This window comes from Lygodium microphyllum, chromosome 8 (assembly GCF_053477565.2).
Source record: "Lygodium microphyllum isolate KBCC chromosome 8, Lygodium_microphyllum_v1.1.10, whole genome shotgun sequence".
Classification (NCBI taxonomy): Eukaryota; Viridiplantae; Streptophyta; class Polypodiopsida; order Schizaeales; family Lygodiaceae; genus Lygodium; species Lygodium microphyllum.
In genome coordinates, this window is record NC_141142.1 from 106,618,690 (window position 1) to 106,643,214 (window position 24,525).

General features: G+C 46.3%; 1 protein-coding gene across 1 annotated transcript in view; it reads right to left on the reverse strand.

Moving 5' to 3' along the window:
- Positions 1 to 24,525, reverse strand: part of LOC148032699 (uncharacterized) — a 373,621-nt gene that overhangs the window by 281,057 nt on the left and 68,039 nt on the right. The window contains exon 3 of the mRNA XM_087683327.1: positions 11,298 to 11,649. Within this exon, the coding sequence (XP_087539453.1) occupies positions 11,298 to 11,649 (352 nt within the window). The remainder of the gene's footprint in view (positions 1 to 11,297; positions 11,650 to 24,525) is intronic.

Below are 24,525 nucleotides of genomic sequence, written 5' to 3' on the forward strand. Positions count from 1 at the left end.
CTTCAATAGCGGCCAATAAACAGCCGGACAATTTTCCACTTCTACCCACACAGGGCATTCACGTTGCAGGAGGCGCTGAAAATCTGCCATCGGGCGCCATGGAACCACATGAACCAACCGACGATCAAAAAACAAAGGCAGTTTAGACAGGAGAGCAGCACGGTGCGTCTCAGTTTTCAAGAGGACCTCAAAAAAACCTCGGGACCCAACAAAAATCTCTTCAACACATTCCCCTTGTAGTAGACTCTGCAGCCATTGGCGAATACGGGAAAGCAACGAGATGCAACAAGTGAAGAAGAGTATCACAGCGCAATCATAAAATACCGAAAAGGAGCGTAGGACAGTTTTTGGGTCGACGGTAGCTTCCAGAACATCGTCTGGTGCAAAGTCATAGAAGGCTTCCTGATTATGTTGAACATATTCGCCAAGCAGAGTGTTGGCAAATTCCAGCAGATGCTCCCAGTCCACCTCCTGAGAGTCCACAGAATCCGAAGCAACCTCCGCATAGGAACGATCCTGAATAACACCTATCTCTTCCGAGGTATGCTTGGTACGTTTACCCGCAGGCTGGATGTCAGGACCCGGGGGCATCTCTTCAGTGCACGGAACCATATCCTCCGGTTCCTCAGCATCAGAATCCGGGCCAAGTGCTGCCACCGTTTGGTCTATGAAATCCAGATCCAAACCAGCCATCGTGTATGACGAGCTGATCTCGAAGGAGGACTGCTCACAGTGCAGATCACTGTCGGCTGAGTTAGAAATCTGGACCCCTATAAGCTGGTTTCGCACACGGCGGAGGACGACCCTCAGGACGTCACACGGACAGGTTGCAGGCGTTAAAAGTCTGGGGCGACCACCACGGTGGCTGACTGGCGAGGGCAGCGTCTCTCTCTCTCTCACTCTCTCTCTCTCTCTCTCTCTCTCTCAGGCAAAACAGGACATGCACTGGAGAAGCGGCTTCAATCGTAACCTGTCCCAATAACGCGAGTGACAGGGCACAACCCTGACAGTGCACGTGCAAGAGGGCGAACCACAGGGGGGGCAGAGGACGGCAGGGCTGGACAGTCGACGAACCAAGGCAGGGGAGGCGACGTTCAACAGGGCCCAGGTCCGAGGCAGGACTGGAGAGGCAGCGGCGGCACAGGGCAGAAATCGGGCGTGGGCAGAAACCCTGACGCACAGGGCGGACGGGCGCAAACCACGCGCAGAGCCCGCAGGTCAAGCGGGCGACAGCGGAACGGGTCCGACGACTGACGAGCAGTCGCCCGACGGGCCAGACGGGCGCAGGAAGAATCGAAGTGCGAAACGGCGAGGCGTGACGGGCAGGGCCGACAGGTCAGATGACCGTCGGCAAGGCGGCATGAGGAGGCGGCGCCATCGCGATCCCTCTCCCCGCCATCGCGATTTCTCTCTCTCTCTCTCTCTCTCTCTCTCTCTCTCTCTCTCTCTCTCTCTCTCTCTCTCTCTCTCTCTCTCTCTCCCTCCCTCCCTCCCTCCCTCCCTCTCCCTCCCTCCCTCCCTCCCTCCCTCCCTCCCTCCCTCCCTCCCTCCCTCCCTCTCTCTCTCTCTCTCCAGAATCTCTCTTTTTTTTTTCGTAAAAGGTAATTGTATTAATTACGAAAAAAGTACAGGATTACTTGATTACAAGATACATGACGACAATCTAAGTCATCATGTGAAGAGGTTCTAAGTACTACAAGTTACAACGTCATGGCAAAAGATGCAGAGGAAATTGCCATATGCCAGGGACGTAAGTCCTCCCTAGAGAGCAAATCAGAATGCCGGAGAAGATCCAACTGCCAATACAAGAGGCCCTTAAGCCTCGCAATATGCCACTGAATATTATAGGCGGAGTCAAAAAGAAAAGCATTCCGAATGGTCCAATTATGCCAGCAGCCCCAATATCGAAGAAAATGAAACACGAGCTTCATATGTGGCTGTGCAGGAGCGGGGTATTTGGGCTGCCCGAAAACCCAATCAAAGGGGCGCAGAGTGAAACCAACCACTCCTTACCAAACAGCCGACAAAAATAACCAGACTTTCTTTGCAATGGGGCAAGAAATAAATCGGTGGCGGGCGGATTCCACAGCAGTGGTGCAAAAGAAACAGTGGCCATTGGAGATTCGTCGCTTGGAAAGAGCCGAAGCAAGCGGAAGACCACCAATCATCATTCTCCAAAGAAAGACTTTACATTTGAAGGGTGTCTTGTTCAACCAGCCCCCCATCACAGTTTCCCTCCACCATGACCGCGATTTACGTAATCCCCATAAAGCATTCGCTTTGGTGACGAGCCATTGACGATCTTTAATCAGAATATGATACACTTGGTTAGCAGAAGCTTTGCTTAAAGTCAGCCGGCCTTGTAGGTCCCAATCCTGCCAGGGATGATCCGAAGCAAGGGCAGGAAAGGGTTGTCTGCTCTGGAGCACCCTCAAAAGCTGTTCCCATAAAGGCCGGTATCCACGAGGGATCCTGAAAAGCCTCCTAGCTGTACGAAAAGATATAAGCACATTGCGACTGGCAAGGGTGGCATCCGCAACTGAAGGCAAACCCAAACGGGCCATCCGGTTGAATTGGGGTCTGAGGTCCTGTTTACCTTCCCATGTAAGTAAACGCAAGACTGCCAGCAACTCCAATTAAAAAGAGTTAGTAGCTAAGCGATCCTCCGCTGGATGCCACTGAGCCTTCTGGAGGACCTGTTTCCAGGAACACACCAAATGAGTAAGCAGCGACGAAGAAGAACTGGAGAACCGCGAATCAGCATTAAGAACATGCCACCAAGAACTCCGGATTTGGGTATTGCCATGTAGAAGCCCATGGCCCTCAAGGAAATAACAGGCTATATTGACCCATGGATGATGATCCGAGCACATGGCGCGGAAAAGCGACCAACGGAGTGCCTGCATGTGAGTTTGGGCATCTAAAATAGCTCCGCCACCCATGCGTTTGGGGGTGCACGCATGCAACCAAGAGATCCAGGAAATACCTGCATGCAATGAGTCTTTCTTCCATAGCATGAAACGAATAGACTGAGTAAGAGCATTGAGAGTCGTAGTAGTCCAGGGCAACAATGGCAAGAAATATGTGAGCATTGGCAACATAATAGTCTGGGCCACTTTGAGGCGAACATGGAAAGGCCAGGCTTGAGATTTCCAATACATAAACTTAGCCACCATTTTCTGAGAAATCCACTGCAGAAGCTGCTTTGGGGGAACATCAACACCCAAAGGGTACCCAAGGTGCCTGACAATGGAGCCACGAGGAACAACCAGACCCTGCCAGTCCAAGGACTGCAAATCCGACTCCGTGCAGCTGAGAATGGCTGATTTGAGGGCATTGATACGAAGGCCGGACGCCTGACCAAAGAGGCTCCAAGCATCCAATGCTCTGCGAAGGTTATCCCTGTCCGCACGCAAAATCATAAAAGTATCATCTCCCAGGGATTCGCTAATGAAGTGCTGTCCTGTAGGAAGCGACAGTCCTGCCAACTGAGAAGAGGCTGCCATATGAGATAACATCGAAAGAACTGGATGTGTTGCAAGGGCAAAAAATAGAGGGCTCAAAGGGCACCCTTGTCTGACAGAGCAGGCAAGGACAAATGGCTCAATAACACCTCCGTTCAGCATGACCCGCGAAGACGCTGCAGCGCTAATGGTGTATATTAGACGAGACTTCCGCGGACCAAAGCCCATAACAGACATAAGTTCAGCAACGAAAGACAATTCCAGATAGTCAAAAGCCTTTTCCAGGTCCAGTTGAATCAATACGACCTCCTGATTGGAATGCCTGGCATAATCAATTGCCAGTTGAGCATTCAATACATTGTGTAGGATATTTCGGCCCTTAATGAAACCATACTGTAGAGGGTGCACAATGGCCGGGAGATGCTTATGGAGCCGATTCGCCATTACTTTGGAAAAGATTTTGTACATTGAACCCATCAAAGAAATTGGGCGCCACTGTGTCAACTTAGATGGCGAAGGAGCTTTTGGAAGCAGTTTAATAAGGCCTTCTTTCCATGAGGAAGGCATGATCCCCGTTTCCCACACCTGCTGAAACAAAGCCTGCAAAGGTTTCACCAGTTGGGTAGCAAAAGCTTCAAAGAACTCATTAGTGAGACCATCCCAACCCGGGCTTTTATCCTTAGGCAAGTGTAACAAGACGTCCATAACCTCTGCCTCACAAATATCGGACTCCATAGTAGCTTGCATGTCCTGCGGAAGCTGATTGCGGACCAGGTCATAAAAAGCCGAACGGGCCTGAGTAATTTGGGCCGAAGGTGGAGAAGTGGAACCGAGAAGGTCACGGAAATAATTCCTGCACATATGCACAATAGTCTGCGGATCCAGGATAAGGTGGCCTTCTGCATCCTCGAGTCTGGTCATATTTTCTCGAGCAGGAGAGGCATGGAGAGCTCGAAAGAACTTATGGGTCTGACATGCACTATCTTGCAAAGTTTCCGTCAGATGTTGCAGTTTGGCCTGCTGATATGATTTCAACTGGAATGCTTTAATAAGATCAGCCACCCGCATGTCCAGTGCGAGCAGGAATGCATCATCCGGAGTGTCCACCAGTAGAGAACGAACCAAAGCCAGCAGATCCTCTGCTGCCTTGCGACGCTGCCAACAAAGAGAGGCATGATAAATCCCATACTGCCGAGCGACCCGCTGCACATTAGAGAGCAATCTTTCAAAAGACGCAGTGCCCTGCGAAGAGAAGTCCAAGACGAATCTGTCAATCAATTGCTGCATATAGCCCTGAAAGAGTGCATGCTTCAGGTAAGATGAGTTGAAGCGCAAAGGGAGTCGGTCCAGAAATCGCTTGAAAGGTGCAATGGGTTGTGCAAGCAGCTCAAGCTGCAGAGGGAAATGGTCTGACAAGGCATATTGCTGCAACACTTTGATGTCGAGCATCTCGGGAAGAAAATCATCATTCTGCATGATATATATACAATCCAGTCGCGACCATGTTGTTGCATACTGGGCAGAATGGAAAGTAAACCCTATAGAAGACGGGTGTAGCCAAGACCAGAGATCTTGCTTAAGAACAGCAAGAGCCAACTCATGCCACATACGACTTTCCGGCGCGTCCAGTACCGAATGCTCCGATGTGGACTGGGAAGAATCCACACACATATTGAAATCCCCCATGAAGAAGCCCCGTCTGCCAAGTGACAAGGAGGTCTGCAAAGTCTGCCAAAGCTCCCGACGAGATAACGAATCATTCGGAGCATAGAGGCCAAGTAACCATAAGATTTCCCCTTCGAATAAAATTTCAATCACCAAAAAGCGGCCATGAACATCATTTTTAATAAGCATAGGCTGATATTTGTCATGTACAATCATGAGCACTCCCGAATAATGCATGGCCTGTGTCCCTGCATAGAACAGTCGAAAGCCATTGCAATCCACCACTTTTCCGGCTTCACCGTGACTCTTGTGCTCAACAGCGCACAGAACATCCCACTGATTTTCATGCAATACAGTCCACATGGCATGTTGCTTGTGGCGAGAACAAATTCCTCGCACATTCCACGTGGCTATTTTCATGTGTAGTTAAAACCAAATCAGGTACGAGGCACAGCTTGCCTCGATTTGACTTTGTCGGCAAGAATGTCCAGGACTCCCTCGTCCAAGAAATCCGCCAACACAGCAAAAGAGTTCTGAGGACCAGATTTGGAAGTAGACGGCATATCTGCTGGCTTGGGGTTGGAACAGGGATAACGACGGTCCCACGGGGTAATGACGTTACCTCTAGTGTCAAATGCCAGCTTAGCAAGGGGACCTTTTGGGCGATCCGAATACATTTTTCTGGCGGGCTGATGACGGGGGGCAGAGGAAACCATAGCAGGAGCAGAGCGCTCGGAAGACAACATTTCCTTCCTGTGCATATATGTACACATGGAATCTTGTGAGGTAGTAGACACAGTATTTTCCATGCCAGCAACAACCCTGTTGCCTTTTTTTGCACGTACTTCCACCCAATCAGTGGCGCGGGAATCCAGACCCGAAACCTGTTGTTTCCCTTTGGCCAGAACTTGGGGCTGGTGGATAGCATCCAGCGACGGGGCATCACACACCATATCTTCCATGGGCGGCGCAGCATGGCCAACATCAGAGGTATGTTGCTGTTCTGGGCATTCAGCCATAAAATGCCCCAACTGTCCACAGGAAAAGCAATGCCCTGCAAAATTGCTCCATTTCAATCGAAAGTGCAACGGATGCATGCCCGAGCAGTTGAGACGCAACCAAGCAGGCCTTTTTCTTGCAGTGTCCCATAGCATACACAAGCGGTTGCGATTCACAGCCCGGAGACTGGGAGGGACCAGAACAGTGCCCACGGCGGCCATAGCATCCTTCAACAGTGGCCAATAAACAGCCGGGCAATTTTCGACTTCTACCTACACAGGGCATTCACGTTGCAGCAGACGCTGAAAATCTGCCATTGGGCGCCATGGAACCACATGAACCAACCGGCGTTCAAAAAATAAAGGCAGTTTAGACAAGAGAGCAGCACGGTGCGTCTCTGATTTCAACAGAACCTCAAAAAACCCTCGAGAGCCAACAAAAATCTCTTCAACACATTCCCCTTGTAGGAGACTGTGCAGCCACTGGCGAATATGGGAAAGCAGCGGGATTCGACCAGTGAAGAAGAGTATCACCGCGCGATCATAAAATACCGAAAAGGAGCGTAGGACAGTTTTTGGGTCCACGGTGGCATCCAGAACATCGTCAGGTGCTGAGTCAGAAAAGGCTTCCTGATTATGTTGAACATAATCGCCAAGCAACGTGTTGGCAAATTCCAGCAAATGCTCCCAGTCAACATCCTGAGAGTCCACAGGATCGGAAGCAACCTAAGCATAGGAACAATCCTGAGGAACACCTATCTCTTCCGAAGTATGCTTGGTACGTTTACCCGCAGGCTGAATGTCGGGACCAGGGGGCATCTCTTCGTTGCATGAAACCATGTCCTCAGGTTCCTCGGCATCAGAATCCGGGCCAAGTGCTGCCACTGTTTGGTCTATGAAATCCAGATCCAAACCAGCCATCGTGTGACGATTTGATCTTGAAGGAGGACTGACCCGGTCTCTCTCCCGCTCTCTCTCTCACCCGCTGGTCTGTACAGAGGCGCTGTCCAGGGGAGTACTCTGCAAAGACAGCTAATGAAAGCTGAGCTGTACCTGTCACCGTGCAGGGGCAGAAGGACGAAACAAAGGCCTGGTGGTCGCAACGGCAGGACGGGATAGGCTGGGGTGTCGGGCAGGGATCCATCAGGTCGAGGGACAGGGCAGCAAGGGCGGCCGTGGACAGGGCGTCTGAAGCAGGGCGTCAGAGGCGGCTGTGGACAGGGTGCCAGGCGAAGGAGGCGTTGACGGCAGCAGGCGCAGGGCGTCAGGAACAGGGCGCGATGGGTTCCGCTGGCGGCGCAGGGAGAAAGCACGAAGAAGGTCGAGCACGGACGGATCTGCAGGCGTCGACGGAGCTGAGAAGGCGTGAGTGACAGGCGAGCAGCAACGGAATGTCAGGCGAGCAGCGACGGAACGTCGGGCAGCGACTGGGCGGACGCGAGCGAGCAAGGAAGACAGGCGGGTCGTCAGTCGACGACAGCGCGGATCAAGACGACGACAGGGCGCGCAGGACCAGGTGCGGGCAGGGCGGCACGACGCAGGGGCACCATTGCTGTTCGCTCCTCTCTCTCTCTCTTCTTCTCTCTCTCTCTCTCTCTCATATCATGGCGTTTCTCTACAAAATCCATAAATCATATTTCTTTCTCTACTCTCACTTTCGGATGGAGAGTTTTCCTTTCTCATATCATTGATGGAGAGTTTTTCTTTCTCTACTCTCACTTTCAAATCACTGACATGTTTCCCCTTTTATAGGACACTACTTCATTTCTTTTTCAGTCTTATAGGCATGTTTTTCATCTTTTTTCTCATTCCAGATGAGAAACACACCATCATTGTATGTACTGCTTTGGTCTCATAGGCCACATTGGCCTTTTAGTTTCTCTCTCTCTCTCTCTCTCTCTCTCTCTCTCTCTCTCTCTCTCTCTCTCTCTCTCTCTCTCTCTCTCTCTCTCTCTCTCTCTCTCGCTCGCTCATATCATGGCGTTTCTCTACAAAACCCATAAATCATATTTCTTTCTTTCTTTCTTTCTTTCTTTCTTTCTTTCTCTACAAAACCCTTGAGACGGATCATGTAGTTTGAGGATTAGAGATGCTTGGGATTTTTCCTCTTGGAGCTCCAGAGGCGCAGAGCAACAATTGTACGGAGTAGGAGGCCCCCACAGCTCGGCTCACATAAACAGAGAGCAGTCACTGACTTTTTCACTGATACACGACAGAGTATGGCAGATACCACTACTACTGCCACACAACCTACAGGAGTACATCATCATTGGACCTCATCCTCTATAGGTGTCCCTTTGGATAGAGCAGTGGCACTTAACCGGTCTAGGCGCCCACGTCCACCCAGACGAAGGCCTAGACATCCACACCACAGACAAATTAAAGCCATCATTGAGCGCCACAGGAGACAGATGCCGAGACGCCTCAGCCATGCAGAGATACACCTCCCTAGAGAACAGACATATCATTGATGGAGAGTTTTCCTTTCTCTACTCTCACTTTCAGATCACTGACATGTTTCCCCTTTTATAGGACACTATTTCATTGCTTTTTCAATCTTATAGGCATGTTTTTCATCTTTTTTCTCATTCCAGATGAGAAACACACCATCATTGTATGTACTGCTTTGGTCTCATAGGCCACATTGGCCTTTTAGAGACATTAATACTCTCTCTCTCTCTCTCTCTCTCTCTCTCTCTCTCTCTCTCTCTCAAACAAAGGAATGAAGAGCCTCTTTGTCCATCCACCCTACACTTTGCTTTGTTGTAGGATGTATTACATATACACTTCCATCTGTCTTCTAGTAGCGCGTTGGGCATGTTGTGCATGAGGTTTTACATTTTTACCCTCATGTAATCATCCTATTAACTCAAGTGACATTGCTATTTTAGCTCTAAACACGTGTTCTATTATCTACAATCCTAAATAACCAAGTTTTTTTTTTTTTTTGTACTAATATCGTACTCTGTCTTATAAAATCATAAGGTACCAATTAGTACCATATTTTATCATACCGTACCATATAGTACCTTTCATACTTAACAACCTTGTCTGGGAGATGGGAGAGAATACAAGGTAGATCTAACACGATGAGGAAGGCATGAAAACTTTCCTACAAATTTGGGAATCAAACACCTTCTTTTATACCACCCCTCAGATAGTCTAGCATTTTAGCCCACCAAATTGGTTATTCACACACAAGAATTGTATCTTCTATGTCTTCATTACTCTTCATAGAATTCCTTGCATTTATATCAAGGGGGTTTTCTCTGAGCTGCTATTAATAGACTTTTCTTGTCCTAGAAAATAAATGTCAACTTGCCATAGAGTCACTGACTTACAGTAGATAGAAAAGGAGTAGTCACTAAACAAAAGACTCTAGTTGACCTAGAATTTGTCACATAAGAGCTCATATCACATGAGTCATCAAACCCATCACTCAAGGCATACTCATTATAGTCTTGTAAGGCTGCACCATCATCATTATCATACTTTGGCTCTCAAAATAGGAGCATCCTCACAAGCACGACTAACTGTGGTACATTAGCTCCTAGAGCCATAAGTCCTAATTGCCATCTCCTCTAGCTCCATGTAGATATCCGTAAATATAGCACCTTGTTCAATATCATTCCCTTTGTGCACACTTTTTAAATGTCACCCCTATCAAATTAGATATTAATAGTACTGATCATGCCATAATATTTGTAAGTCCATCAATAGGCATTAGTTCTATTCTTGGTATTCTCTCAAGGTGACATCTATGCAATGTGATGGCTTCATGAAGAGGCTTAGACATTATGATAGAAATAGAAGAGAAAATAAAGGTAGAGGTAGAGGTAGGAGAAGGGGAGGGAGGGAAGATGTGTGATAACTAAATCAGAAATAGAGCTAGAGCTAGAGATAGGGAATGAGAAGGAAGAGTAGAAAAAAAGGAGGATGTAGAGGTAAAGAGATAGATGAAGAGAAGAGAGAGAAGAGTAGAGAAGGTTGTAAGAGAGAATTAAAGAAAGAGTAAGAAAGGTAGATGAAGAGGAAAAGGTTGAAACAAAAAAACGGGGGGCAAGAAGTCAACTTTTTCAAGCTCCGATGATCACTTTTCCAAAACAGAAAGGTCAATTTTTTTTCCTATCCAAACCATACGAATCCCATATGGATCACCATATTAAACAGATCATACCACATGGAGCTGTCCACAGATGGAATGCAACTATGGCCATTCTACTTTTCCTCTTTGTCTGAAAAAAGTGTTCATTTCCTCAATTATTGAGAAAGTTCCCTTACTAACTCATATATAGCTAGTGAAGATAATCTCAAAATTGGTAACTGCCATCTTCCTCTTCATATCCAACCATTTTATCATCAAATCTCTCAATCGCATCATAAATCTATAAATGTTAGCATCTGTACATTTGTACATCTTTGCATGATCTATGAGAGTGACCTATAGTTTCCTCACTCTCAAGCTGATTGTAACTAGACTCAATCTTAAGGGCCTTGGATTGAGTAGTAATACATTCATTCACCAGCTAGGACCCTCAACTTGTCTCCATCTCTTTTATGTGTCCATGACTGTAATTTTCTCTATAATTCTCATATTCAGCTTCAAGTATTCATTCTTTTCTGTTTCTTTCTTGAAACAAAAATTCTCTGAAATAAGAAAATATTATAATTGGTAAGCATACTACGTTGTTCGGGTCAGTTACACTATCATGAAGAGAGACTATAAGAGGCTGTTCCTGTTTTCATTTTTCATTTTTACAAGATAAAGAGTTGAAAACAAACCATGCTTTTGCCCCTGAAAGAAAATGGTGAGAACATAATTATAAAATCTGTTTGCTATATACTATATACAGACACAACTAATCAAATAATAGATGTGATAAAGTGTATCATGGTATCAGAACCTATGACCATTTTCAGGTAGGAAACAAAAGGATGTAACAGCTGTCCACCTTAATGATTACAACTTGATTGTATGAGAGAGTATACTCATTAAGATGTGGCAGCTTAGTAAAATCTTAACTATCCAAAGATATGCAGTACTATTAAGGTCCAAACTAATTTCTTAAGGTCCAGCTAAGTGACCACAATTGACCGTATGATAGAGTATGCTCACTGCTGACTCAAATGATTCATTTCTCTTTTATTCAAAGTAGATTGTTAAGCATACCCTGGTCCTTCATACACAACCAAGCCTCTGAGCTTTGTAATATGATTGTGAGCCAGTGCCAGTTTGACAAGAGAAGTCAAACCATTTAGTCCAGATATTTCTTCAATAAGGTTACTAGACAGATCAAGCAGCTTAAGATTCTGCAAGCATGAGAGGCCTTCAATTTTACTGATAAAGTTTGAAGATAAATTAAGTATTTCCAAATTATACAAAGCTTCTAAGCCTTGAATTGATGAGATCTGATTCCCATGAAGACACAGAGATTTCAAGTTTGTGAAGCTGTTGAGATCATTTATTGCAGAGATTGAACGTATGCCAGTTCCATAAGCATGCACTTCCTTGATTTCTGTATCTGTTAGACATTCCAGTCAGTTCTTCAGGTTATGAACAGTAACTTTGGCATGCTACTCCAAATCATGTTGCTGATAAGATAAGGTTAAAAAACTTGCACTATTAGAGAACAACTCAAAACAAAGACGAACAGAGAAAACAGTTGAACTATCTAATAACTCAACAAAGAAAGAAACCGAGAAAACAGTTGCACCATCTAATAAACCTTCATTGGCGACAATTTGTATTTTTCCAAAGAATTCTCAGTAACAAGTTTTGTCCAAGATTCACCAAAAGTTGGAAATCACAATCTCCTTTTCTGCCTTCAGAAAACACTCCATAAACAAGTTCAGAAAGCATTAAACAAATGTCCAAGTAGAAAAATGAAAATTAACTAGTCCATTGGCTAGCTATTCCACTGATGGAGGACAAAACAACCATTGAGATGCAGAAGAAAAGGACCAGGCCTCAGTATGGAAAGAAAGGCTCAGAGAATAGAGGCACACTATGTCCATTGAAGAAGTATGCTGATGATATCCATATATCCTATCTAATCCGGCTGCCAATGAGGTCCCATTCCTCTGGTAGCAACCATGGACACCATCTATAATCCTGTGGTTCAATGCCATGAGTTTGCAGGAAACTAGAGTATCATCCTATCAAATAGTTGGGTCATTCTTTGTGATTCACGCCACTATTCACCAAGTAAGGACTCTGGTGTAATGTGTCTAGAATGAACTGGAAAAATCTTAGAGTTAAGTGTTCAAACAGTACCAAAGGTCTCCAAATGTGTGCAATTCATGCAACCTTCAATTATTTGTATCTATTAGTACCGGAAACATGTTCCAACTATCATGGGCTGACCTGACAAGTGTCAGAGCTGGGCATTCCCTAGACAGGCAGGAGTAGCAGGAGCAGCTGGTGCAGCAGGCATCAGGTGCTGGAGGAGTGCCACGTGGCAGCTGGTCAGTCGGACTGTGCAGTTGGACAGCTGCTGTCCAGTGAGAATTGCAGCCAACCTGCATTATTTGTGGCATTTTCCCAGCCTATTTATAGGCTCTGATTTCAGCAGTCTCAGTCAGTTGTTTTCACAGATTTCAGGCTGCAGACCGTGGAGACTTCCCTTGGGACTGACAGAGACTGAGATCTTTGAGGTGGAGACATCTGCAAATATTCTCTCTGCACCCCTGTATAATTCTGCATCCTTATACAGCATTCTTCACTGCAGATTTTCTACGTTTCACTCACACACATCTCTCTCTCTCTCTCTCTCTCTCTCTCTCTCTCTCTCTCTCTCTCAGCATGACCGAGGAGCCGGATGCAACAGGTGTGACGAGCCGGATGCAGACAAGACAGACGTGACACCAGCACACGTATTTGGCAGAGCAGTGTACTTTGACGAATGTAGTTTGACGAATGCACTGTGACGAACGGACTGTGGCAGCAGTGGCGAATGAGTACTGTGGCAGCAGTGACGAATGAGTGCTAAATGAACAGTGACGGGATGTAGCTGCAGAAAACAGTGGTGGGCCTTGTGAGCAGTATCTGCAGAGATACGCAAGGACTGATGGGACAGTTTTGGGTCATGATTGTGACTATATAAGAAATCTGTAGACTCTCTCAGACTGACATGAATGCAGACACTGTGAATGTACTGAGATTGCAGATGTACTCAGACTGATGTGAACCTTGCATGCTGTGTAGATTGGAGACCTGCATGATTTCAAACTGACGCACATTAACATTTCATGCTACAGTGACAGTTTATGTGAGATTGACAGTTCTATGCTACATTGACAGTTCATGCTACAGTCATATCTTATGATGCAGCCACATTGACAGTTTATGATATACTGACAGTTCATGCTATAGTGATAGTTTATGTTACTGGTTTACTACTCTACTCAGACTATAAATAGTTTTATGCTATAGCACATACTATAATCATGATGGAAGAAACTGACAATGAAGGAATCACAAAACCAACCATGGAGACAATGTTTCATACACCGCCAAAGAACACGAGATACAAAACCTATGGGCGTAAAACCCGAGATTGGAATGTCTCTCCAGGGTCGAGTAGATATGGGAAGACATCCCGCAAAATTAATGAAACACTATATGAGGAGATGTTGACCATACTCCGTGCTGAAATACATACCATGAGGAAGGAAATGGAAAAGGATATACAAGAGCGGGTTCGAGCTGAAATGATGGAAGAACTAAAAAAGGAGATGCAACAAACATTGGATGCACACATGGCAGAGAAAGACTCAATGATCTCTAATCTACAAGAAGAACTAGAGGAATGCAAAAATAAACTGGACGCACAAAAGGAACCACAAACCACACCAGAACTACAAAAAGAAATGGATGTTTTAAAAAAGGATATGCACACCTATGCAAGTGTGGTGGAAGGCACCCAAAAGAAAATGGAGAATGTTGAGAATACCGTCAAAGAAAATGCAGAATGGATAGATGTGGCAAAAAAGAACAAAGGAATGCATGGCAACAAAGTGAAAGTTATGAATGCCACCTTGGAAGAAGAGGCAAAAAGACGGGCACACGCACTTCACGTAAGAGTGGTTGGACTAGATGAGAAAAGCTCCCCAATTGAAGATACTACAACTCTTGCCACCAAAATTGGGGCTACAGATGTACCCATCATTGGGGCTTGGCGAGTCGGGAAAGCTGACACAAAAACAAAAGTCCTCATCTTGAAGTTTGGAGACTTGGAAAAGAAGAGAGCCTTCCTCTCCAAGAGGATCGCTCTCAAAGGAGAAAAGATCTACCTAGATGAAGACCTCACCCCAGCCCAGTTAGCCCACAGGAGGGAAAATATGCCACGTGTTCTAGAGGCACGGAAAGCAGGTAAATGGGCTGTATACAGAGAGAGAAGAGTCATCATCACAGAGAAAAGGACGGCATGACGGTGCGCGGCCTATGAGACCCTGAAGTTCACACCATGGAATCGCAATGGCTCCCTTAAGACAGATGCAGGTTATTTTGAGGATACTTTCAAAGGGATAGACATTGCTATGTATACTGAGACACGTCAATGTAAAGACAGCCGTCTACCTAATGTATATGGATATAGATGGGAAAGTGTATATCGCCCTCAGCCTAGGCGGTCTAGAGGGACGAGGGGATCAGGAGGTGTGGCAATTCTATTTAGAGAAGAGCTCCGAGATACAGTCCAAGTGGTACGTAGAGATGTAGAGGCAAGATACATGTGGATCAGGTTACGTACAAGCAAAACTCGAGACATGTATATTGCCATATGCTATTTTCCCCATGCATACTCTAAGTTTGCCCCTAAAGAGGCATCCCCGTATACACCATTATATGAGGATATAATGGGATACATGAGAATTGGGGATGTTCTACTAGCAGGAGACTTTAATGCACGCACAAGAAACAACCAATCTGCTTTCTTTGACACTAGTGATGAGATGTTCACAGATATTGCATTAGAATGAAGTGGGATTAGTTAGATCAGCCCAAGATAGAGAGAGAACAAAATATGGAACACACCTACTAGCATTGGGAAGTGCACATGGTTTGGCCATCCTTAACGGGCTACCACAGTGGCCAAGATCTAATGGCTTCACATGTTGGAATAACAAGAAAGGGTCAAGCACAGTGAACCATTTGATTGGATCACCCAACTTGCTACTTGACATAAAAAAGTTTTGAAATCTCAAACAGACCAATTGGATTAGTAGCAGACCATGCTATTCTAGCTTTCATAATGCAATATGGGCATATACAAGAAGCACAGTCACACATACCAAAATTACCACGCTATGATTTTGTGGAAGCGACCTCACACATATACAGCACTATTGTGCGAGATGCATTGAGGGAGCTAGACACACAGGCCTCTCTGGATGAGTTTACAGGACAGTTGGCCGAGATAATACACACTTCAGCAGCATACGCTTTCCCACACACTACACCGTCAAATAAACCTCCACGAGGTAATGCCCCATACCGGTATGATGATGAGTGCAGAGAGACACGAGCACGTTTTCAGCGAGAGATGGCACTTGGAATATGTACACATAAGCATGCTCGAACACTCTTCAGATGGTTGGTACGCAAAAAGAAGCTGGAATACCTGAGCAGACTAGAAACAAAAATGTATTCAATGTTCTTGGGGCAGGACAGCAAGAGAGCATGGAAAAAGATGCACGAGAACCAGCCATCCCTACGCATGGATATGCTTGCACACTCTATGATATTCCTAGCCAAGAGCCTATGCCACTCCCCTCAAACTCAAGACCAGCAAATTGCAGATTTTTCACAGAAAAAAATGTGAGGAATGCCATATGGAAACTGAAAAATGGAAGAGCCCAATATCATGATGGTTTAGTGGCTGAACACTTCACGCATGCCTGTGATATTTTGGCATCAACGCTGGCTCACATCTTTAATTAAGCAGTTTGTGAGGGATTTCCAACCTGTTGGTCAGACCATATTATTGTGTCGCTCTTTAAGAGTGGAGACCCCGCGCTACCTAGTAACTACCAAACTATCATGATTGGACACATGCTGGCCAAAATACATGGCTCTATCGTGGAACAAGCATTGAGTGAATGGGCCGAGATGCATGGCCTGAGACCAAAAGGCGAGGCTGGCTTCAGGAGGGGATATACAACTCTAGACCATATCTTTACATTAAGGGCAATCATTGAAGAAGGCAAGGCATTCAAGAAAAAGATCTATTGCTATTTTGTGGACTTTCGCAAGGCCTTTGACACAATGCCACGTGCTAGACTCATGAGAAGAATGCAAAACATTGATGTGCCCGTAGAGATACAATGGAGTATCTATGCCTTGTATGAGACAGTGACAAGCAGAGTACGAACACCTGAGGGCATCTCAGATACAGTCAATAGCACCATTGGGGTGAAACAAGGTTGTCCACTTTCACCGACACTATTTGGGTTGTATATAGATGAAATTTCAGAATATGTGGACAGAACTGGTAGAGCCGGAGCCAACCTAGCTAGAGTGATGATACCATTACTGCTTTATGCCGACAATATTGTACTTATATCTGACTCACCTGAGGGACTAAATAGACACTTGGATGCATTATCAGCTTTTTGCAGAGATAGAGATCTTAAGGTGAACCTTGGAAAAACTAAAGTTATGGTATTTAACACTTCAGCTGCTTGGGTGACAAGAGCTGAGCACCAGTTTACTTTTGATGGAGAGCCACTAGAGATGGTTAGGCAGTATGTCTATTTGGCGGTCACATTGAAGGGACCACAGTTCTCTTGGAGAGAGACATCAGAGGCTCGTTTGGCAAAAGCATATGCAGCCTTAGGTGCATTGGAGAGGCAATGTGCTCACATACAATTTCCTGAGCCGTGCACCACCACACTCCTATATGGGGCAGCTATTTGGGGTCCGAGTCTCTTTCACACGAGGAGACAGCCTTTGGGAGACCAGGATGGACCAGAGAAGGAATACTATGATGGATGGGAGCATATGGAAAGACCATTGGTCATGATGATCTCACGTATGATACGAGCGAAGAGCTCGACCCCACATGAGATTATCAGAGTTGAGTTGGGAGCATCACCCATGGTGGCTGAGGCCTTGGTCCAGGCAGTGACTTTCATACATAGACTATGGGAGCTCCCCCAAGATAGATACCTGTTAGATATGATCAATGCCCCACCCTCATTAGGTGCTACCAATGATCCATGGTGCTCAAAGTTGTAAGGCCCCCATTATGAGGAGAAGCCAAGTGTGAGCCCGGACATTGGTGGAGTCCTGACTTGTATATCAGATGAGGTCTATGTGACCGGATGGCAAAAAGGTGACCATTGTGGGTCTAATCTTTGGGTTAGATGGAGAGGTTAAGTTGGTAGCAACTCGAGGCACATTGCATTGAGTTACGTGGTAAGGGAGTTAAAAGAGACCCCTATGGTGGGGTCCGGGGGCCGCGGAAAAGCGGCCCTTGGCTGGGGGGTCCCAAGGGGGCCAGCGGCCCCCCTGGCGGGGGTCCGGGGGCAGCGCCCCCGGCCCGATAGTAAAGGGAATATTCCCTGGAATATTCCCTGGCCGACTAGTGGAGGCTCATATGGTAGGTCGCGGTCAACAGGCCGACCTAACGACCTTCGCAGGCTATAAAAGCTAAACCCCTTCGCAGCCATCACTCACTCATCTTTCACCCAGTCAGAGTTGTTGTTCCAACTAGCCTTAAGCTCTTCATCTATCTTCTGTCTAGATCGCCATCTAAGCTTCACATAGTGGAAGCGCACGGGTGGACAGAGCCATCTTTGTATGAGTTGTTTGAAGTTAAAGAAGTTACTGATTCTCCTCTTATTTGTTGTGTACTCTCTATCTCTTTCTCAGATTCTGTTCGCTGCGCCGTGTAATATTTTACAATACCCATGGCTAGCCCTGGCCTCTTCTAGACAACTAGCAGCAGACGGTGACAGACACTATTAATATGCTCAAATGAGTACATGGATGAGTCTACATGGGCTACAGATTGACAGACTACCCCCCTTTGACTATAGCCTAGATTGCTCTACACTCGACCTAAGCCGATCAGAGCTAAACCATGTGATCAGAACAGACATACTGAAGTTAGATACGGAGAAGACCTGGATCCGATCCCCCTCCCCCCATGGCACGAGGATGGCACACTACCAGACCCACTTCCTTCAGGTATCTGAGGATGGTTTCATCACCCGACCGAATTTCATGGACACACAGCTGCCTCATGGACTACGCACAGTTATTGGTCAGATCCGCACCTCATCCCACCACCTGAGGATTGAGACAGGCAGATGGGAGGGTATACAGACAGAAGAACGCATATGCCCACTGTGCGACAGAGAGCCAAAGACAGAGGAACACTACATCTGCTAATGTACTGTATATTATGACATACGAGGTAGATACCACTGTCTGTTTCGAGAGGGTTTTGGAAGACGGATCATGAAGTTTGAGGATCAGAGATGCTTGGGATTTTTCCTCTTGGAGCTTTAGAGGCACAGAGCAACAATTCTACGGAGTAGGAGGCCCCCACAGCTCGGCTCACATAGACAGAGAGCAGTCACTGACTTTTTCACTGATACACGACAGAGTATGACAGATACCACTACTACTGCCACACAGCCTATAGAAGTACGTCATCATTGGACCTCATCTTTTGTAGGTGTCCCTTTGGATAGAGTAGTGGCACTTAGCCGGTCTAGGCGCCCACGTCCACCCGGACGAAGGCCTAGACATCCACACCACAGACAAATTAAAGCCATCATTGAGCGCCACAGGAGACAGATGCGGAGACGCCTCAGCCATGCAGAGATACACCTCCTTAGAGAATAGACATATCATTGATGGAAAGTTTTCCTATATGGGGCAGCTATCATTGATGGAGAGTTTTCCTTTCTCTACTCTCACTTTCAGATCACTAACATGTTTCCCTTTTATAGGACACTATTTCATTCTTTTTCAGTCTTATAGGCATGTTTCTCATCTTTTTCTCGTTTTAGATGAGAAACACACCATCATTGTATGTGTAGGCACCATCATTGTATGAGAAACACACCATCATCAGATCAAAAGCTCGATGGCGAGAACTACTGCATCTAGCGGGTCATGATGCTTGCCATCCTAAAGTCCTATGACTTGGCAAAGCTTGTTATGGAGGCTATTCATCGTCCTTCTTTGCGAGATGAGTCCAGACTCTCTTCCAATGAAAAGGTGGAGTTGGCGAAGGATCAGGTACATTGGGATAAACTCAATGCTTGCATTCGCTCCATTTTATTTCTCTCATGTACTACAGCTGTTATCTCTCATATTGAGCATTCGACGGTAGCCCAGGAGATATAGCTGGAGCTTGATAAGATATACAATTAAATGACCGAGTTTCTTCAGAAGTGCAGATGCACACAATGTGTGTCAACAAGTCATCTTCTATGTGGGAGCATATCAACAAGCTGAGGCAACTTCAAATGCAAATTCAAAACACAGGGAAGGTGATCACTTCTGAAGACATGGCGATAACTCTTCTTTCACAGTTACCGCTCCTCTTCAGTGGTTTTTATTCCACCTTCATTACTTCAGGGCGGTCTGAGACTCTTTGGTGGGAAGAGTTGATTCCTATGGTCTTGAACCGAGAGAAGCAACTGAAAGGAACCAATGCTTCGAAATCTGAGGCCTTGGTTGGTCAGTCCTCTCTAAAAAGGGGAAGGATCAAAAGAAGAAGAAGATCAATAATGGTAGAAGAAAAAGAAAAAAGTAGTCTACTTATCACATTTGTGGCAAAACAAGTCACTAGAAGAAGGATTGCCCTGACAAGGAGAAGGAGGAGCAGGATAAGAAGGAGAAATCTTCAAAGGATTCCAAAGCGGTGGCTACTCCCTCATCAACTGCTTTCCTCCAGTTGGAGGTGGTTGAATATTCGACCCTGATAGCTTCTGATACTGTGTTGTCGGCCCTATACACTTGGGAGTGGATTGTTGACAATAGTGACTCTCGGCACATGACTCCTTTAACAGATGTTGCTCATTGGCGGCCTTCACATGGCCAGATTCTCATTGGTGACGGTTCATCTATTCCTATACAAAGACGGGGCTATCAAAAGATGACGTACCAATGAGACAGTAGGGTTTTCAAGGAAGAACAAGGAGTGAACTCGATAAACATGGAGAAGAGAAGAGAAGAGAGAAGAAACTCTAATGAATGGAATGATGAAGTTCAAAATCATGGAGTGAATGTGATGTAAGGGAACAAGAGTGCCATAGCACAAGGAAGATGATGAAGACAGCCACAAATCACGAACCGCAATGTCCTCCTGAAGGGGTGTGAGGGTAGTGGAGAGGCTCGAGAGAAGAGGTGATGGACTGAATGAATCAGCCATAAAAGGAATGAATGAGAGAGTGGCCTATAAATTATGAATGGAATGATGAAGTTCTGAATCATGGAGTGAATGTGATATAAGGGAACAAGGGTGCCGTAGCACAAGGAAGATGATGAAGACAGCCACAAACCACGAACCGCAATGTCCTCCTAAAGGGGTGTGAAGGTAGTGGAGAGGCTGGAGAGAAGAGGTGATGGACTGAATGAATCAGCCGTAAGGAATGAATGAGAGAGTGGCCTATAAATAGACACAGTCAATCTAGGGTGGCACCCCTTTTTGGGGCTGCAAACCCTAACCACAAAATGCAAAAACGTAGAAAAAGTAAATTGCGGGTGAAGGGTAAAGGGTTTCTCAACACCCCCTCTCAAGCCCAAAAAGGGAAAGAAGAGAAGTGAGGTGGAGATGGAATGCTACATGCTGAAGAATGCTCATGCAACAAGTGCACTTGGATTATGTGCCTCGTGGGAAATTTGTTGACTTGCCCAAGTGCCCTAGTACAAAGATGATGAAAACATGCAATGTATAGGAGAAATGTTGGACTTTGTGTGGTACCAAGAACCATAAGGATATGCCCATACTCGATCTCAGAAGTTGACTCCATACTGACCAAGTGACCAAGGCAAGAAGAAGAAGAGGAAGAAGATATAGAGGAACCCTAAGATCCAAGATTTCCACGTGAAAGGTAACCTACAATAAAGAACAGTAGACAGAGTGAACTGGAGAACCCGAAACTCAACCTCGGGAGAGAAGCCACTAGCTATGTGCATCCATGTAAGAAGGAATATGAAGGCCTTGTCGCCAAGTCGTGGCTAAACCTGCAAGGCCCCGATGTAAGTAGATCCTCGAGATCCAAGGTATCAATACATGAGATGACCGTTGGAAGGAAGCCACCCCATCCAAGGGTAGAAGAAGAAGGTAAAAGGCCTCCGCCAAGATGTGCTAAGGATTGAGCGGGGGATGGGGGCCCCTTTGAAATTGGAGGAATAGGAGTCCCCTCTGAAGTTGCAGTAGATGTAGATGCCCCCTCAGAGGGCAAAGAAAGATCGTCCCCCTCTGAATCCCTCTCTCAGGTAGATAGGGAATCCAAAAACTCACGGATCACGAACTCCAAAATGTCTAAGGATGAAGTGCCGCTGATCGTGTCGAAGAAGGTATCTGGGGTGGTGAAGAACTCCCAGAGGTGGCCTCTCGAACCTAAGTAGGCGAGGGTGAAGGGTGGGGCTCAAACTGAGTGGGCAACAATCGCTGCTTCTCAATGGAGTGGACCGAGAAGCCGAAGAAGAGGAAGAAGTCGAGCAGCCACTATCACTTGAAGGAGCGGACTAACGAGGAGACAATATCAAACAATCACTGTCTCTCAATGGAGCGGATTGTAGAACCGCCGGCTGTGATAGCCAATGTACCCGAAAGTAGGTGGGAGAAGACTGCCCTTGGCATTGGGACGATCTCCAGGAGATTGTAGCGCCAATCGATCCCCCATGTGCCTGAAAGGACTTAGTGCACATCGGATGCGTCTTATTGCCTCGAGCATAGTACTCTAATAGCTGATGCAAAACAATCTTTGTGGCCTAGAAAGGAAAGGTGGCACAAGGAGTGCCTGGTGGAAGACATATACTCTGGGGGGGTGGGGAGCAAAGGTCAAAGTTAGCAAACATTGGTGGTGTGTCCAATGATGCCATAGTAGGAGCACCCAATAGTCTGGTCATCTATTGGTAAAGAAGCCATGGGTTCCAGTGTGCCTTGCGGAAGAAGGGAGAGTTCAGCCACAAACCATGAACTACAATGTCCACCTCAAGGGCTAGGAGGGCAATAGAAGGGCTGGAAGTGAGATGCCAGTGGGCGGAGGATGCAACCAGTAGTAAGAGGTTGCAACCAGTAGAAAAACACAAGTGAGGAGAGAGAAAAGAGAAACACTGAAAACGCAGGTGAGGAGAAAGAAACACTAAAAGCGCAAGCTGCAGGAGACAAAAAACAGCAAACACAAGCAGTGGAGAGAGAAAATTTGCTGCGATAAGCTGAGGAGAGAGAAAAACAGTAGCCTGGTTGCAGAGAACAACCGCCAGCAGCAGGGAGGAACCGTCAGCAGTCCAGCTGAGCTACCAGCAGTGCTGACTGAGCCGCCAGCAGCAAGGAGGTGGAGGCTGCAGCAGCAGCCCTGAACGCAAGCTAGAAAACAGCAAACATAGGAGGGAGCAGCCGTCAGTTAGGATGTTGATGCAGCGAAAGAAGAAGGGAAGTGGATGCCAAATCCACCACTGGTCTTTGCCTTCACCCGAGTGGAGGATCTTTGCCACTGTTTGAGCAAATCCAGCTCTAATACCATATCAAAAGATGACGTGCCAGCGAGACAGTAGGGTTTTCAGGGAGGAATAGGAAGTGAACTCGGCAAACATGGAGAAGAGAAGAGAAGAGAGAAGAAACTCTAATGAATGGAATGATGAAGTTCAAAATCATGGAGTGAATGTGATGCAAGGGAACAAGGGTGTCGTAGGACAAGGAAGATGATGAAGGCAGCCACGAACCACAAACTGCAATGTCCTCCTAAAGGGGTGTGAGGGTAGTGGAGAGGTTGGAGAGAAGAGGTGACAGACTGAATGAATCAGTCGTGAGGAATGAATGAGAGAGTGGCCTATAAACAGGCACAGTCAGTCTAGGTGGTGCCCCTTTCGGGGCTGCAAACCCTAAACACAAAATGCAGAAACGCAAAAAATGCAAACTGCGGATGAAGAGTTTCTCAATAGGGGCAACATGCATCTTATTCCAAATAGATGTGGTGGTGCCCATACATCCAAGGTACTTTATGTGCCAGCTTTGGGGTACCATCTTCTTTTAGTGCACACGATTTGTGCCCTCGGCCTTTTGGTCGAATTTGATGTATAATATTTTTGGATTCTTCATCAAGGATCGAGATAGGTTCTTTCTTCACATTATGAGGAGAATAGAGTCTACAAGTTGCGGTCTTCCTCTGCCTTGACTTCTCTTCTCCTTACCTCACAAACTCAGTCCGAGCTTTGGCATGCTCGGTTTGGCCACCTCAATTATAATTACCTTCAAAAGGCATCACACGGACAGCTTGTTCGAGGTTTGCCGAATATTGTGGTGAGCCAGCAACCTTGTGTATCATGCATCCGTGGGAAGCAAACTCGTGATGTTGTTGTTCCCAACAAGACTTCAAGACAATCTTCAGCACCCTTGGAGCTTGTTTCTATCGATCTTTGTGGACCAATGAGGACAGAGTCCCTTGGAGAGAGCTTGTATTTTATGCTCATTGTGGATGATTACAGTAGGATGACATGGTCTTATTTCTTGAAGCTGAAGTCGGAGGCTTTCTCCAACTTTAAGGATTGGTTGCTCTTTAAGGATTGTAAGCTAAAGACCTTCTGATCAGATAAGGGCGGAGAATTTGTTTCTAATGAGTTTGCTCGTTTTTATGAAGATCATGGTATTCACCAAGAGTTCACCAATACAAACACCCCTCAAGAGAATGGCATCTTGGAACGGAAAAATCGCAGTGTGATCGAGATGGTTCGTACCATGATGGAGCATCGTCAGACACCTCAGTGTCTATGGGCTGACGCTGTGGCTACTGCAGTTCACTTCCTTAATCATTCTCCTATTTCCGTTGTTGTTGGTATGACTCCATATGAGGCGTACTTTGGGTCCAAGCCAAATGTTTCTTATTTCAAGGTTTTTTGGTGTGATGCCTATGTTCACATTATCCCGAAGACACAGCGTGACAAATTTGACGCGGCTTCCAAAAGACACGTGTTTGTGGGCTATAGCTCGCAATCTCAAGGCTACCAATGATATGATCCTATTAAGCAGGATGTCTACACGAGCCGTGATGTTCGGTTCATGGAAGTTCCAGCCCCAGAGGGGGGTGCAAGATACCCTATTCTTGGAGATCCCGGTGATAGCTGGGCCCCATCGACTATTCCTCTGGAGCCTCTGCCTCTTGAGGACTCTTCTTCAAATGAGGAGCTTATTTCCCAACCACCGCATTCACCG